Here is an 18,771-nt window from a genome sequence, read left to right as displayed (position 1 = left end):
TATGGGCAAGGAGTGCAAAGAGGGACAAGTCCAGCCGGAGTCCAAGCAGGAAGTTCATTGTCTTGGGGATGGGGAGACATTCTTGGTGGATATTTGTTGGTCAGGAGTAAGTCTCCATCTCTGCAAATCAGACTTTTGCAGAAAATTAGTCTCTCAGTTCTTAAGTTCCTTTCTGAGGATACATGCCTGAGATTCTTCATTCTATATCCTCCAGTTTCATTTTAGATAGAAATTTTTTTCACATATAGGCTTTTATTGCAAATAAAACATCAGCTATCTTTTGCTTCACTTGGCAATGTTTAAAGTTCTAAAAATAAGTAAAAAGATTAAGAATAGAAAAAAATATATAAATTCCAAGAGACCTGAGAGGAAAAATGTAGTTTGTTTATATGGGAAATTGTAAAATAATAATTCTATTATTTCATTTTTGTTGTTCTATGTATTGAATGTGAATTTCAACATTTGACATCCATTATGGTAATCATAATGCTAGTTATATTGTCTTGTGTACTTCAATGAATGTATTGTAGTCAGAGACATTTTATAATATTTCACCATGAAAAGAAGTTGAACTAAAAATTTTTAATTTTATTCTAGCCGTGTTAAAATTTTCTGCTATTTTGTAATGACACTCTTCAAATGCTTCTGGAACTAAGATTCTGAAATGGATTCTCTTGCTAATATCATGTAAGACTTCCTTCTCTAAGGTTAACCTAGCTTTTGGTTCTTGTGAATGATTAGTTATACTGACATATCAGGTGGCAGGAAAACTTTGGTCCAATCAAAGGTTTGTTGTGCCTTCCGATTCTTTACTCAAACCTTACACAGCTTTTGCTGCTGCTAAGTCGCTCAGTCGTGTCTGACTCTGTGTGACCCATAGACGGCAACCCACTCCTCTGTCCCTGGGATTCTCCAGGCAAGAACACTGGAGTGGGTTGCCATTTCCTTCTCCAATGCGTGAAAGTGAAAAGTGAAAGTGAAGTCGCTCAGTCGCGTCTGACTCTAGCGACCCCATGGACTGCAGCCTACCAGGCTCCTCCGTCCATGGGATTTTCTAGGCAAAAGTACCAGAGTGGGGTGCCATTGCCTTCTCCGGTGAATAAACTAATCAATTCATAAATTTGAGCAGATCTGAATCTCCAACACTAGGCAGACAGTGTTTTTCCAAAGAGCCCTCCCATACCTCTCCCAGGCCAGAACCAATTATACACCTTTTTCTCATTAAAATGGGATCAAAATTAGGTCCTTTTCTGACTCTAGTTGAGATTTCTCATAAGAACTTTAAAATACGGTGTGATACTTTTGTGAAGTTTGTGAAGTTTTGAAAAATGTGAACAAAGTTATAAGAGTGATTGTCATTTGAGAAGACAGATTAGGAGTCAGGAATTTTATTTCCAACATTGTCCTAAGAGAGAAAGGCAGAAAGTTTACACAGATGATCTATGATAAAGTATTTTAGGTCTTCAAAGACAAATGTAATCAAAATACTAGTAGAATAATGGTTGTGCGTGCTAAGTTGCTTCAGTAGTGTCTGATTCTTTGTGACCTCATGGACTGTAGCCTGCCAAGCTCCTCTGTCTATGGGATTCTCCAGACAAGAATAATTGGAGTTGTTTGCCATGCCCTCCGGAGAAGGCAATGGCACACCACTCTAGTACTGCTGCCTGGAAAATCCCATGGACGGAGGAGCCTGGAAGGCTGCAGTCCATGGGGTTGCTGAGGGTTGGACACGACTGAGCGACTTCACTTTCACTTTTATGCATTGGAGAAGGAAATGGCAACCCACTCCAGTGTTCTTGCCTGGAGAATCCCCCAGGGACGGGGGAGCCTGGTGGGCTGCCATTTATGGGGTCACACAGAGTCAGACACGACTGAAGTGACTTAGCAGTAGCCATACCCTCCTCCAGGGGATCTTCCCAACCCAGGGATTGAACATGTATCTCTTAAGTCTCCTGCACTGGCAAGTGGATTCTATACCACTAGCGCCACCTGGGAAGCCCAGAATAATCATTATAGGTTATTTATACCAGGGAATTTTAGTGAAAATAATTTAACAAGGCTAAGAACTTAAAACCACATGTAACAGTCTGGTTTATAGTAAAGTTATTCAAATGAAATGCACACATTATGAATTACAATGTTTTAGTTAAATACGTTTTGACACGGCAGTCAAATATATCAGGTCAATAAAATTTAATGGAGTAACATCTCTTCCGGCCAAAGACTGCCAGCACCTGCCAAATGTGAGCATTTTCTTCCTTTAGTTTTTAAAATTCCAGCTGTTTGTTAAGAACAGGAGATTTCAAGCTGGATTACATCCAGCTTGGTCTCTATCTTTCTCCTTATCATCAGGTGACCCTATAATTTATCATCAAAATGGGGAGGCTTATGAAGATAAATGAAGGGCACTGCAAGTATTTAAATTACTGTATCTTTGTAATATCTATTAACTGATGTTTTTTATATTAGTGGATGACTATAGGTCTAATGTATAAAATATAATCCTTCCTAAAGAAATATACAAAGTATATAAAAGCAAATCAAAATAATTTAGAGCCATCTTTAAAGCTGCAATTTTTGTACTAAATTTGTAATTGTTGATGCCATTGGTGGACCCTACTGTATAGACTATAATGGTCTTACTGAGAAAATAATCTCTAGTTGAGATGGCTAAAGTATTTGATAATTTCAGAACTTAATTTCTTTGTATTGAAATATTAATAGCTAGCTAGTTCAACCCATATATTTTTACAGATATTGCCTTTTTCTTCAATGAGTAACTTTTATAAAAAATTTTTTGTAGGACAAAACTCAGTCAAATTAGTCACTTTTATTTAGGAATCTTTTCAAATTCTCCACCTAATTTACTTGCTGGAAAATATGCCTTCTGAATTCCATTGACTTTCAATATAAATTATCCAGTTAAAAACAGTCCATCAATATAATCTTCACATAAGATGTTCCAAAATAGATTTATTACATAAATAAAAAATAAATATTGTACAACATTTGAGATCTCAGTGTTTCTCTCTTTCTGGTATAGGGATTAATCTCAATGTGTCACTGTTTATAAGCATCATATTTATAACTCCTGTTTGCTAAAAAGCTTCAGAATCTAAAATTTTAGTGCTGCATTTGTAAAATAATTTGGCTAAACATTTCTAACTGATTTTGAATAAATTCAGCAAAAATTTGGAGAACCTATTTACTGAAAGTTTAATACCATTGCAGAATATAGGAGCTGATTTATAAAGTAACTCTTCAAATGTTCAAATTTAAAAAAAAAATTTAGCTGATGAAAACAGTAAATAGAACATGTTATGCCTTGATGAAATACAATTTTTGGTTCAACATCAGCTTTGTCACACACACAGAATTATAGTTCAGTCACTTGGTGTTCATATAAAAATGAACAATTTAACAACTACAACTTCTTTTAAGAACAGACTTTTTAAGAGCAGTTTTAGGTTCATGACAAAATTGAACAAAAATCAACAATTTCTTGTATACGTCTCTGACTCCACACATAAGTACATCCTCAGTGTCAACACCCCACACCAGAGAGATGCACTTATTACAATCCATGGACCTGCACTAGGGTTCACTCTTGATGGTGTGTATTCTCTGAGTTTTGACAAGTATGTAATGACTTGTATTCTGTATAGAATAGGAAATGGCACTATAGTATTGTATAGAATAGGAAACCCACTCCAATATTCTTGCCTGGAAAATTCCAAGGACAGAGGAGTCTGGCATGTTATAGTCCATGGGGCTGCAAAGAATCGGACATGACTGACTGAGCTTGCACACACACACACAGAATAGTTTCGTTGCCCTAAATATCCTTGTTGTTCTGCCTATTCGCTCCTTCCTTGCCCCAGGGCCCTGGTTACCACTGAGCTTTTCACTACCTCCATAGTTTTACCCTTTCTAGAATGTCATGGAGTTGGAATTATATAGCGTATAGCCTTTTCAGATTGATTGACTTCTTCCACTTAGTAACAAGCATTTAAGTTTCTTCCATATCTTTTCATGATTTGATAGCTTTCATGACTTGGGTCTATGAGAGTCTTGAACCCAAATCTATCAGACTATTACTGCCATGCTTCTGCTTCTCCGTATGGGTATCAATAAACCACCAAACGCTGAATATTGGGCATTTTTTTGGCATTGCTCACTCTTGACTAGCCCCAGAGGTACCACTCAAGAAGTTCAGGCTCCAGCTTTTCTGAATCTCTCAAGATTACACTTATGTCTTAGCCCAACGCATAGACATTCATATGGCTATGTTGCACTTGATGCTCTACACCCCCTACCTCTTACAGTGCTGTAGGCAAGTGGCAGAACTCTTCAATGTTTATACATGCTTAGATATCTTTCTAAACTTTATCTTTGGTTCCTTTGATCAGTCTTTCTGTCTCTATAACAGTTGCTGCTGTTTAGTCGCCAAGTTGTATCTGACCCTTTGCTACCCCATGGACTGCAGCCCACCAGGCTCCTCTGTCTAGAGGATTTCCCAGGCAAGAACACTGGAGTGGGTTGCCATTTCCTTCTCCAGAGGATCTTCCTGACCCAGGGATCGACCTGGCATCTCCTGCATTGGCAGACAGATTCTTTACCACTGAACCACCAGGGAAACCCTTCTGTAACAGTAATTAACCCTTTTCTATTTTAAAAAATTTTTAATTGGAGAATAATTGCTTTACAGTGTTGTGTTGATTTCTGTCTTACAACAATGCAAGTCAGCCATAGTGCATATATAAATATATTTACATATATCCCCTCCCTCTTGAGCCTTTCTCCCCATCACCTCCCCATCCCACCCCCTCTAGGTCATCACCAAGCACCTAGCTGAGCTCTTCTGCTTTTTACACATGGTAGTGTATATATGTCAGTGAAAATATATATATATATATATTCAAGTTCCTGGTATATGCTACATACTATTTTAGGTACTGGAAAAACATGCCGGTGATTAAAACAGAATAATCTCTGCTTCTATAAAGTTTAAATTCTAGGAAGTTAGATAGGAAACAAACCAAATAAAAAGTTGGTGACTATCTACCATGCCAGAGCTTCCCTGATGGCTAAGTTGGTAGAGTCCACCTGCAATGTTGGAGACCTTGGTTCGATCCCAGGGTTGGGAAGATACCCTGGAGAAGGGAAAGGCTACCCTCTCCAGTAGTCTAGCCTGGAGAATTCCATGGAGTCCATGGGGTCACAAAGAGTCAGACATGACTGTCAGGTAGAGAGAAGTTCAATGGAAAAAATAAGCAGCAAAGACTTACTGAGGAAAAGTATTTTATAAGATGGTCAGAGAAGCCTACTCTACTCACATTCTATATCAGCAAAGAACTGAGGCATAGCTGTGTGTCAGTGACTTAGACTTGAAACTGAAAAGTTCTATAACTTCTTATTTTCCCTTATCTCTATATTTTCCCCCTATTTTGACAAAATGGTCTACTAAAATATCACCTCTGACTTCCTGAAGAAACATTGAGGAAGAATGAGAGTTTTTTCTTTACCTTCTCAAGAATGCAAATATACCTTTTTAAAATGTATTATATTGTGTTTAGAACACTTTGCATGAGATCTCGCTTTTTAACAGATTTTTTAAATGTACATTATTGTTGACTATAAGTACAATGCCATACAGCAGTTGTCTAGAGCTTATTCATCTTGTTTGACTAAAACTTTATGCTTGTTGATTTTTCTCATTTCTCCGTTCCTCAGCCCCTGGCGATCACCATTCCATTCTTTGATTCTATGAATATGATAATTTAAGATACTGCATATATGTGAAATCATGCCCTATTTGCCTTTCTCTGACTGGCTTATTTCACTTGACACAATATTTTCAAGCTTCATCCATGGGTTGCAACAATGAAAAATAAGACTATCATATGATCCAGTAATCTCACTTCTGGACATTTATTATAAAAGTTAAAATCAGGATCTTGAAAAAATACTAGTACTGTTGTGTTCATTGCAGCACTGTTCACAGTAGCCAAGATGTGGAGACAACTTACATATCCATTGACAGATGAATGGATAAATAAAATGTAGTATATACATAACAATGGGGTACTATTCAACCTTTAAAAAGAAGAAAGTTCTGTAATATGGGGGAAAGTCTTTTAGTTTCTAGAGGTGGTAGTTTCTTAAAGGTTGGTTGCAATGTGAAATTGGAAACCACTGCAGTGAATTCATTTTGTTGAGGTGTAGCTGATTTACAACATTGTATTAGTTTCAAGTGTACAGTAAAATTCAGCAAAATAATCTGAAAAAATACATATATATTTTTCAAACTGGTATGAATCATTTTGCTATACACTTGTAATGAACTCTTCAGACTCTTGTAAATTAAAATCTGTTTGTCCATCTTGAATATTAAATGGATCTCTTATCTATGCATGATTTATTTATTATTGAAGGATAATTGCTTTACAAAATTTCGTTGTTTTCTGTCAAACCTCAGCATGAATCAGCCATAGGTGTACATATGTCGCCTCCCTTTTTAACCTTCTTCCCATCTCCCTCCCCACTCCACGCCTCTAGATTGATATAGAGCCTCTGTTTGAGTTTCCTGAGGCATATGGCAAATTCCCATTTGCTATCTATTTTACAGATGTATGGAAAGAGTGACATTACCATATGCATAATTTTTAAAATTATGCCTTGATCATTTGGAAAACAGTGGCTTAATGAGTTATTCAGATATTCCAAACTTTAACACATAACATTATACAATATTGAAAAGTCACATTTGTTAATATCACCATTGAGCTCATCAAAAAAATTTTTTTAGGGGATGGAAAAACAATTTTACCAAAAGTCTAATGTTGAATAAAAAGCTCAAAATCTACCATTGACAACAAATAGTGTCTGTTTCCTTCAACATGCGAGGTTCACTCGCTTCTTTTATTTTCAAGAAAATCTTTGGTCATATACCTAATTGTAATAACCACAGCTTTTAATAATTAAATTTATTTATTTTTAATTGAAGGATAATTACTTTACAATATTGTGTTGGTTTCTGCCAAACATCAACATGAATCGGCCGTAGGTATAACCTATATCCCCTCCCTGTTAAGCCTCCTTCCCACATCCCTCCCCACCCCATCCCTCTAGGTTAATAACCACAGTTTGCCAGTCATTTATTTTTTCAAGTAAAAATAGGATTTCAGGCAAAACCAGCCGACTTACTTGCAAATCAGTCACACCAGTGCTTTTCCTTAAAACAACCATTGTGTTTAGAGTGTGCAGCTGGAGTGTTTTATCCATACTTTCCATTTTGATACACAGAATATTAAAAGGACATTGACATAGGGGTCAAAATTTAATGAGATGGTGATTGTTACTGTTTTTATCTAGGATTTAGGGCATCCTTAAATAAAAGTGGTAATGTTTATAATGCAAGATGTGGCCATAAACAATACAATAACCACTAGCATTAATTTGGTGCCGCTGTTTTTAACTATGTTAAACACTAGAAGTTTTGCTTATTTATTTATTTTATTTTATCATCTGGGCAAATGTCAAGACAATGAAGAAGACAGATAATGTCTTATGAGTATGAAAGTGGTTTGGATCTTGTACATCCCATGAAAAGATTCTACTAGAGTAATGTTTCTAAAGCACAGTTTTTGTCACGTCACTCCCCTGCTCAAAAGATTCCAATTGGTTACCATTACCCACAGGGAATTTTTTAAAAAAAATCAAACTTTCAACCTTGAGATTAAATTTTATATGATCTTACATTAATTCATCTTTTCATTCCATATGCTTCTTCATAAAAACTGGCTCTATTGATATTCCTATTATAAACCTTGGACATTTGTGGTTTCTTTCAACCAATCATAGTATTTCCTTTGCATGAGTGTCTCACTTTCTCTCATGTTCTTTATATACAGGTCTTGCTTTTCTTCAAGGTCCAACTCAAATGAGGTTTACGTGGATATCATAGATCCCTCTTCTGAATGCACATAGCACATTGTACCTCACCCATGACACTTACTTTGTACCTGGTAATATGCTCGACATCCCCAGTAGGATGCTTTTACATATTGTCAGTGCCCAATAAATACTTGTTGCAGAAACAAGTGTTTGGTTTCACTGAGTCATTTGTTTCCATGCTTCCCTGCAAATCCCCTATGAGATTGTTGGCTGAATGTAGGGTTAATGTCTTTGTTCCCTCAATAAAGTATTTCTTCTTATGAAACTCACTATGATACAAGGCAATTCAGCTCACAGCCTTGAACTCATTAGCCAGTCTGTTCACCTTGGCAGTTCCCAGAATTGTATAAAGTTCTACCAGCCAAAAACATAAGGATGCTAAAACACTTGTGAACTGTGTGGAAAAGTATTGATCTTTTAAAAGTTACGTTTGAAGGCTTACTGAGGCAAAATTACCATTCAGTTATTTTCCTTGAACACCCAGTAAATTACTCAATAAAAGTATTACCTCCCCAAACTTGCCATCTCACTATTTTCCTTCTGATTTCAAACTTAAATAGTTTAAGGAAATAGCATACTCTGATTAGGATATGTGGAGAGTGTGCTCAGTCCTGTCTGACTCTGCGACCCCATGAATTAGAGCCCATCAGGCTTCTCTGTCCATGGAATTTCCCAGGCAAGAATACTGGAGCAGGTTGCCATTTCCTTCTCCAGGGGACCTTCCTGACCCAAGGATCGAATCCAAGTCTCTCGTGTCTCCTTTATTGACAGGTGGATTCTTTACCACTGTGCCACCTGGAAAGCCCCATGGTTAGGATATACCTAAGCATTAAGTTACCTAGTGAGGATGATTATTATAAGAGCAAGTTATGTATGTTGCCTATAAACTGCATCAGAGACTAACTAACGCTTCTCTTTGAGTGAATTTCAGAGAGCTACCTTCTTTTCACAGAAGACTCTAAGAAAAATTTAGAATGTAAAAAACAGAACAGGGTTTCAGTTCATTTCTCCGTTTATCTAAGTTGGGAAATGTCTCACATATTTTGTCCTTAGGGATTGCATGTGTGAAAGAATAAAGTACCTGTTTACCTAGAAATAGATGAGAATCAGGGCATATTTTGCTAATTCTTGATCCTTGAGAAATGTGCATCTATTTTCTCTCTAGGTGAAATGATATTTACAATGGCTATATCAAGAGACTTACAAATAAAATTGAAAGCCTTCTATTATTATCCACCAAATCATTCATTGCAGGATTTAATGAAATATATCCCAGCGTAAACGAGTCTTTGCTGTGCTAAGTCCAATCATCTGGAAGACAGTCCTGCAGGTTCTCATATGTGTTCGGGAACCAGAATTCATGTGTGTCCCCCTCAATCTAGAGGACTTGACAACCTCTACCAAATCACACTTGCTCCATAATAAGCTATCACATGGCAGCAGCTGCTGCTCAATGTTTGATAGTAGGATCCCAGACAGTCTACACAGACTCTCTCACCACAGACGCCCTTGGTACCACCTTCCCCATGTCCAGTGGAGTGGATGCTGTGAGGGGTGCACACGGCCCAGGTGAGTGAGGTAGGTGTCAGGCTCCAGTTGCCACCACCACAGCTGGATGTGATTCAGCTCTTTCAGGGACGTCCCATTCCAGGTATTGTGGGAGGAGGGAGGGTGATCAGTTTCCTTCCAGACACATTGCTCTGTTCAGTCTAATCTGTGCATCACCAGCTATTTCTACTATTATCACACACACAGCCTCCTGTCTACAACATTAACTAGCAGAGAATTTGTTTGGGAGTTTCTCGTGTTTGCTGTTTTCATTCACCTAGAGCTTTTGCTTCCTTTTTCTGACCCCTTGACTTAGTTCGAGAAGGGAATGGCAAACCACTTCAGTATTTTTGCCTTGAAAACCCCATGAAGAGTATGAAAATGCAAAAAGATAGGACACTGAAAGATGAACTTCCAGGTCAGTAGGTGCCCAATATGCTACTGGAGAAGAGTGGAGAAATAATTCCAGAAGGAATGAAGAGACAGAGCCAAAGCAAAAACAACACCCAGCTGTTGATGTGACTGGTGATGGAAGTAAAGTCTGATGCTGTAAAGAACAATATTGCATAGGAACCTGGAATGTTAGGTCCGTGAATCAAGGTAAATTGGAAGTGGTGTCAAATAGGAGATGGCAAGAATGAACATCGACGTTTTAGGAATCAGTGAACTAAAATGGACTGGAATGGACAAATTTAACTCAGATGACCATAATATCTACGACTGCAGCAAGATCCCTTAGAAGAAATGGAATAGCCCTCATAGTCAAGTCGAGTCAAGTCATAGTTCCTCTGCCTTTTCTAAATCCCGCTTGAACATCTGGAAGTTCACGGTCCACATACTTTTGAAGCCTGCTTGGAGAATTTTTTGGGCTCCAAAATCACTGCAGATGGTGGCTGCAGTCATGAAATTAAAAGACACTTACTCCTTGGAAGAAAAGCTATGACCAACCTAGACAGCATATTAAAAAGCAGAGACATTACTTTGCCAACAAAGGTCCATCTGTGCAAAGCTGTGTTTTTTCCAGTAGTCATGTATGGATTTGACAGTTGGACTATAAAGAAAGCTGAGCACTGAAGAACTGATGCTTTTGAACTCTGGTGTTGGAGAAGACTCATGAGAGTCCCTTGTACTTCAAGGAGATCAAACCAGTCAATCCTAAAGGAAGTCAGTCATGAATATTCTTTGGAAGGACTGATGCTGAAGCTGAAGCTCCAATACTTTGGCCAGATGATGGGAAGAACTTACTCATTGGAAAAGACCCTGATGCTGGGAAAGATTGAAGGCAGGAGGCTAAGGGGATGACAGAGGATGAGATGGTTGGATGGCATCACCGACCAATGGACATGAGTTTGAGCATGATCTGGGAGTTGGTGATGGACAGGAAAGCCTGGCGTGCTCCAGTTCATGGTGTTGCAAAGAGTTGGACACGACTAAGTGACTGAACTGAACTGACTGACTTAGTTCAGAGGCCTACCTCCAGGGCCATTGTGAATGCTGGCAATCGTCTTTCCCCACAGGTTGCATTTCACATTGACTCCTTCTCTGCAACAGCCTTCATGTGTACATTTCAACAGCTTCTCACTCACAGGGAAGAAAAAGATACCACTACTATAGACAGAGGGCTTCCCTGGTGGCTCAGTTGCTAAAGAATCTGCCTGCACTGCAGGAGACCTGGGTTCAATCCCTTTGATCCCTGGGTCAGGAAGATCCCTTGGAGAAGGAAATGGCAACCCACTCTAGTACTCTTGCCTGGAAAATTCCATGGATGGAGAAGCCTGGTGGGCTACAGTCCATGGGATGGCAAAGAGCTGGACACAACTGAGTGACTTCACTTTCATTTTCTTTTCTTTCTACAGACAGAGGACATTTTAATTTACTAAAATTTGCCGGCTAACTACAAAATACATTATTTAATTCTGTTCTTAATTGACTCATTGCATGTACAAGAGTTTAATCTCTCCACAAACTTGTGTATTTTTTTGTACACTGGATGGCAAACATTTCTATCTAAAATACCCTTTGTCTACTTTGGGACTCAGGACAGAGAAGCAGATGTGATAAGCGAAAGCAGTTAATGATTAAACCAAGAAAGCACTGTACATTCCCTCCCTGGATGTTATAGTTCAGATCATTTCCTAACCAGTGACAATTTCAGCTTTTGTTTGAAAGGGCCCTGAATACTTTGAGAAAAGGTGAGGGAGACCCAGTGTATTGGAACCAAAATGAATCATTGAGTGAATGCAGTATCTGCCTATCCTAAGGAAAGGATGTATATGCTGTACTTATTAGCTCACTACATTTTCTTATGTTATTTGATAAACGTTTCATATGAATAGACTTCATAGCCTGAAATTGTGCAATGCATAGCTCAGTCAATAGAGTTAAGATGACACTATTTGGTCTTCTCATTCTATGGGAAATCTACAAGTGATTTGTTACAATTTCTCATCTTTGAATGCCCTGTTACAGTCTAAATATTTTTATTATGTTTTGTCTAGTTGGGTACACAATGAATGATCTCATATTTGAATGGCAAGATGAGGCACCTGTACAAGTGGCAGAAGGACTCACTTTACCCCAGTTTCTGTTGAAAGAAGAGAAAGATTTACGATACTGCACTAAACATTACAACACAGGTAGGGGTTCAGTGTTCTTTATTACACTTATGACTTGTAGTTATATGCTATCCAGATGCTTCTTATAGTGCTAGGCTAATTATTTCAGCAGTTTATAGCTGAATGCTATTTATAGTCATCGAGCAGAAAATGGACATCTTTGAAATTTGCAGAAGTTTTGACTCATTGCATGTTGCTATATAATTAGTTTGTATGGAACAAAAGAAATGCTTGGAATTCCATTATATTTAAATAATTTCTCTTTTTGAAACACCTATAGTTAAATAATAATGCTCTTTTCAAAAAAGTTCCTTTAATTTCTATGTGAGCAGTAAAATGTACTTTTTAACTTTCCCTGGGTCATAAACATTGTGTTTGCTAACAAAAGGAAAGAGATACATTTTTTTGAAGGCTTCTTTTGCCTAACTTTTTATTTTGGCCATAATGTCATGCATTTCAAGATATTTACTAAGCACTTACCACTCACACTGATGCAGTAGCCTGTTACCTTTGAGGATAAGTATAGTATCAGATGCAGTTATCAACATCAAGGACTGCAAAACTTGTACATTCATGCTATCTGTTCACTTTTCTCAATTGGCATGGGATATTCCCGTAATATCTATTCTAACTCCTAACCTACTCTTACAAGTTCCCTTAAACTGCCCACATTTGACATATTTCTCCCATGTGGTGAGTGAATGCCCTTCCACTAACATCCTTAGAGTAACTGTGATTCCTTTGGGGCTCAACACTTCCAGAAATGTTACCTGACTTTCATTGTATAGCCAGTCCTCCATATCCACGGGCTCATATCCAAAGATACAACCAACTGGGAATGAAAATATTTGGAAAAAAAATTCCAGAAAGTTCCACAAAGCAAAGTTTTTCCTGTACCATTTATTTTTTATTTTACTTTAGTTTCTTTTTTAAAAACATAATTTTACTTATTTATTTTTGGCTATGCTGTGTGGGTTTAGTTGCTCCACAGCATGTGGGATCTTCCAGGATTGGGGATTGAACCCCTGTCTTCTTCATTGGCAGGTGGATTTTTATCCACTGAGCCACCAGTAAGCCCTGTACCATTTATTAAAGAGATCATTCTTTCCCTATTGAATAGTCTTAATCCTTTTTTAAAAATCAATTGACCATAAATGATCATTTCTTGACTTTCAATTTTATTCCATTGATCTGTACCTCTTTACTTATAACACTACCACAGTTCAGTTCAGTTCAGTTCAGTCACTCAGTCCTGTCCGAATCTTTGCAACCCCATGAATTGCAGCATGCCAGGCCTCCCTGTCCATCACCAACTTCTGGAGTTTATTCCAACTCACGTCCATCAAGTTGGTGATGCCATTCAGCCATCTCATCCTCTGTCGTCCCCTTCTCCTCCTGCCCCCAATCCCTCCCAGCATCAGAGTCTTTTCCAATGAGTCAACTTTTCACATGAGGTGGTTCCAGCTTTAGCATCATTCCTTCCAAAGAACACCCAAGATCGATCTCCTTTAGGATGGACTGGTTGGATCTCCTTGCAGCCCAAGGGACTCTCAAGAGTCTTCTCCAACACCACAGTTCAAAAACATTAATTCTTCGGTGCTCAGCTTTCTTCACAGTCCAACTCTCACATCCATACGTGACCACTGGAAAAACCATAGCCTTGACTAGACGGACCTTTGTTGGCAAAGTAATGTCTCTGTTTTTCAATATGCTATCTAGGTTGGTCATAACTTTCCTTCCAAGGAGTTAAGCGTCTTTTCATTTCATGGCTGCAATCCCCATCTGCAGTGATTTTGGAGTCCCCCAAAATAAAGTCTGACACTGTTTCCCCTGTTTCCCCATCTATTTCCCATGAAGTGATGGGACCAGATGCCATGATCTTCGTTTTCTGAATGTTGAGCTTTAAGCCCACTTTTTTACTCTCCTCTTTCACTTTCATCAAGAGGCTTTTTAGTGCCTTTTCACTTCTGCCATAAGGGTGGTGTCCTCTGCATATCTGAGGTTATTGATATTTCTCCTGGCAATCTTAATTCCAGCTTGTGCTTCTTCCAGCCCAGCGTTTCTCATGATGTACTCTGCATAGAAGTTAAATAAGCAGGGTGACAATATACAGCCTTGATGTACTCCTTTTCCTATTTGGAATCAGTCTGCTGTTCCATGTCCAGTTCTAACTGTTGCTTCCTGACCTGCAAATAGGTTTCTCAAGAGGCAGGTCAGGTGGTCTGGTATTCCCATCTCTTTCAGAATTTTCCACAGTTTATTGTGATCCACACAGTCAAAGGCTTTGGCATAATCAATAAAGCAGAAATAGATGTTTTTCTGGAACTCTCTTGCTTTTTCGATGATCCAGCAGATGTTGGCAATTTGATCTCTGGTTCCTCTGCCTTTCCTAAAACCAGCTTGAACATCTGGAAGTTCACAGTTCATGTATTGCTGAAGCCTGGCTTGGAGAATTTTGAGCATTACTTTACTAGCATGTGAGATGAGTGCAATTGTGCGGTAGTTTGAGCATTCTTTGGCATTGCCTTTCTTTGGGATTGGAATGAAAACTGACCATTTCCAGTCCTGTGGCCACTGCTGAGTTTTCCAATTTGTTGGCATATTGAGTGCAGCACTTTCACAGCATCATCTTTCAGAATTTGAAATAGCTCAACTGGAATTCCATCACCTCTACTAGCTTTGTTTGTAGCGATGATTCCTAAGGCCCACTTGACTTCACATTCCAGGATGTCTGGCTCTAGGTGAGTGATCACACCATCGTGATTATCTGGGTCATGAAGATCTTTTTTGTACAGTTCTTCTGTGTATTCTTGCCACCTCTTCTTAATATCTTCTGCTTCTGATAGGTCCATACCATTTCTGTCCTTTATCGAGCCCATCTTTGCATGAAATGTTCCCTTGGTATCTGTAATTTTCTTGAAGAGATCTCTAGTCTTTCCCATTCTGTTTTTTTTCCTCTATTTCTTTGCATTCATCTCTGAGGAAGGCTTTCTTATCTCTCCTTGCTATTCTTTGGAACTCTGCATTCAGATGCTTGTATCTTTCCTTTTCTCCTTTGCTTTTCGCTTCTCTTCTTTTCACAGCTGTTTGTAAGGCCTCCCCAGGCAGCCATTTTGCTTTTTTGCATTTCTTTTCCATGGGGATGGTCTTGATCCCTGTCTTCTGTACAGTGTCATGAACCTCCATCCGTAGTTCATCAGGCACTCAATTTATCAGATCTAGTCCCTTAAATCTATTTCTCACTTCCACTGTATAATCATAAGGGATTTGATTTAGGTCATACCTGAATAGTCTAGTGGTTTTCCCTACTTTCTTCAATTTAGGTCTGAATTTGGCAATAAGGAGTTCATGATCTGAGCCACAGTCAGCTCCCGGTCTTATTTTTGCTGTCTGTATAGAGCGTCTCCATTTTTGGCTGCAAAGAATATAATCAATCTGATTTCCCATCTGGTGATGTCCATGTGTAGAGTCTTCTCTTGTGTTGTTGGAAGAGGGTGTTTGTTATGACCAGTGCGTTCTCTTGGCAAAACTCTATTAGCCTTTGCCCTGCTTCATTCTGTATTCCAAGGCCAAATTTGCCTCTTACCCCAGGTGTTTCTTGACTGCCTACTTTTGCATTCCTGTCCCCTATAATGAAAAGGACATCTTTTTTGGGTGTTAGTTCTCAAAGGTCTTGTAGGTCTTCATAGACCCATTCAACTTCAGCTTTCTCAGTGTTACTGGTTGAGGCATAGACTTGGATTACAGTGATATTGAATGATTTGCCTTGGAAATGAACCGAGATCATTCTGTTGTTTTTGAGATTGCATCCAAGTACTGCATTTCTGACTCTTTTGTTGACCATGATGGCCACTCCATTTCTTCTGAGGGATTCCTGCCCACAGTAGTAGATATAATGGTCATCTGAGTTAAATTCACCCATTCCAGTCCAATTTAGTTCGCTGATTCCTAGAATGTCGACGTTCACTCTTGCCATCTTCTGTTTGAGCACTTCCAATTTGCCTTGATTCATGGACCTAACATTCCAGGTTCCTATGCAATATTGCTCTTTACAGCATCAGACCTTGCTTCTATCACCAGTCACATCCACAGCTGGGTGTTGTTTTTGCTTTGGCTCTGTCTCTTCATTCTTTCTGGAGTTATTTCTCCACTGATCTCCAGTAGCCTATTGGGCACCTACCGACCTGGGGAGTTCCTCTTTCAGTATCCTATCATTTTGCCTTCTCATACTGTTGATGTGGTTCTCAAGGCAAGAATACTGAAGTGGTTTGCCATTCCTTTCTCCACAGTACCACAGTTTGTGATTATTGTAAATTTGCAGCATGTCTTGAAATTACAAAGTGTGACTTCACCAAATTTGTTCTTTTTTCCCCTCAAGGCTATTTTTGGCTATTGTAGGTCCCTTGCATTTTCCCCTGGAGAAGGAAATGGCAACCCACTCCAGTATTCTTGCCTGGAGAATCCCATGGACAGAGGAGCCTGGCGGGGTACAGTCCACAGGGTCGCAAAGAGTCAGACACGACTGAGCGACTTCACTTGCATTTTCATACTAATTTTAAGATCAGCCTGTCAATTTCTACATAAAAACCAGGTAGGATTTTGATAGAAATTGCAATAAACTTGTAAATCAAGATGGGAAATATTGCAGTTTTAACCATATAAGTCTTCTGATTAATGGCTGCACAATGACCTTTTTTTATAATCTTCTTTAATTTTATTCAACTGTTTTGTTATTTTTTATTGTATAAGTTTTGAACTTTTTGTTAACTTTATTTCTAAATATTTTATTTTATTTGGTTCATTTTGGATTATTCATTGCTAGTGTACAGAAACATAATTGCTTTTTCTATACTGGTAGTGTATCTTGTAACCTCGATGAGCTTTTCTGCTCAAATCGATTTTTAATGGGTTTTTTAGGATTTTCTAAGTACAAAGTTAATGGCTTCTGCCATTAAACAGAGATAGTTTTGCTACTTACTTTTCAATCTAAATGCCTTTTATTTTTTTGCCTAATTATCCTGGCTAGAATCTCAAGGTACAGTGTTTAAAAGAAGGTACAAAAGCAGACATGAGTCACGGGAAGTAATAGACTTTTTAGTACCTAGACAACTAAGAAGTGCTAATAAAATGTGAAGTAATAATTTTATATATTATTCCTGAAATAGCACATTTCTATTACATTGCTTCTAGATGCCAGCATAAACATAAAAAATTTTTTTTTCAGAAACCAATTTGCATATATGACTTAGGACCCCATTTCATTATAACATTATAATGTTTAAGGCAAAATTATTATGAAAGCAACATTGTGACCTTTGATGCAATAGTGAAGGCCTGTTTTTACCAATTGTTGCATTTATTTTGCAACCAATCAGGAAAGTTTACATGTATAGAAGTGCGATTCCATCTTGAACGACAAATGGGCTACTATCTGATCCAGATGTACATTCCAAGCCTCCTGATTGTCATTCTCTCCTGGGTTTCCTTCTGGATCAACATGGATGCTGCCCCGGCCCGGGTAGCCTTGGGAATAACCACTGTGTTGACCATGACCACACAGAGTTCAGGATCACGGGCTTCCTTACCAAAGGTGAGTGCCCTGAAAGGGCAGACACTCATGCGTGTGCTCATTTGTATATGTGGCATTATTTTTGCCAGATCTTTTTCAGTGTATTTACAGTTGGTCTCTGATTTATGACAGTTCGACTTAAATTTTTTGGACTTTTGTATGGTGTGACAGTGACAAGCATTCAGCAGAAACCACACCTCCAGCCTTGAATTTTGATCTTTTCCTGGGCCAGTGTTGCATGGTATCTGCTCTCAGGATGCTGGGTTATGGCATCTACAGCACCCACCAGCCATGTGATCAGGGGAATAAACAGTGGATACACTCATAACCCTTCTGTACCCAGACAGCCATTCTGTTTTTTTACTGACAGTACAGTATTCAATAAGTTACATGAAATAGTCAATACTTTATTATAAAATGTTGGGAAGATCCCATGTAGGAGGAAATGGCAACTCATTCCAGTATTCTTGTCTGGAGAATCCCAAGGACAGAGGAGCCTGGTGGGTTACAGTCCATGGCATCGCGAAGAGTCAGACACGACTGAGCGTCTGAGCACACAGGCTTTGAGTTTGATGATTTTGCCCACTAAGTGTTCTGATCATGTTTCAAGTAGGCTGGCTTAAGCTATGACGTTCATAGGTTAGGTGTATTAAATGCTTTTTCAACTTAAGGTTATTTTCAACCTACAGTGGGATTATCTGGATGTAACCCCATCATAAACTGAGGAAGATCTGTATTCATCACCAGTTTTTAAAGTAATATATAATCAAGGCAGAAAAAAATTATAAAACAGAGACATAGGTGAAGGAAAAAATTCTACCAAACAATGATATCTCTTATCCATAGTTTGTGTTATGACCCCCAATTATTTAAACATCAGTAATACTCTTATGCTTGATAGAATTTATTATCTATAGATTTTTAAATATTTAGAAGTATATCAAACTTGCATGTAAATTAAATCTATAGAGTAAACGGCAGTATATGACTCCACTGTATAGATGTGTCATAACAATCTATGCACTCTCTATTAGGACTAAAAAAATAGTGAACATTTATATAATTGTTATATACATGAATATA

General features: G+C 38.3%; 1 protein-coding gene across 4 annotated transcripts in view; it reads left to right on the top strand.

The window, feature by feature from the left end:
• The window catches only part of GLRA3 (glycine receptor alpha 3), a 191,466-nt gene that overhangs the window by 134,022 nt on the left and 38,673 nt on the right, over positions 1-18,771 (top strand). For all 4 annotated transcript variants that reach the window (XM_006060240.4, XM_025281328.3, XM_044939687.2 and 1 more), the window contains 2 exons: positions 12,003-12,140; positions 17,495-17,709. In XM_006060240.4, coding sequence (XP_006060302.2) covers positions 12,003-12,140; positions 17,495-17,709 — 353 coding nt within the window. The remainder of the gene's footprint in view (positions 1-12,002; positions 12,141-17,494; positions 17,710-18,771) is intronic.

This window comes from Bubalus bubalis, chromosome 3 (genome assembly GCF_019923935.1).
Source record: "Bubalus bubalis isolate 160015118507 breed Murrah chromosome 3, NDDB_SH_1, whole genome shotgun sequence".
In the NCBI taxonomy this organism is placed as follows: Eukaryota; Metazoa; Chordata; class Mammalia; order Artiodactyla; family Bovidae; genus Bubalus; species Bubalus bubalis.
This window is presented reverse-complemented; position numbering and strand designations above follow the sequence as displayed.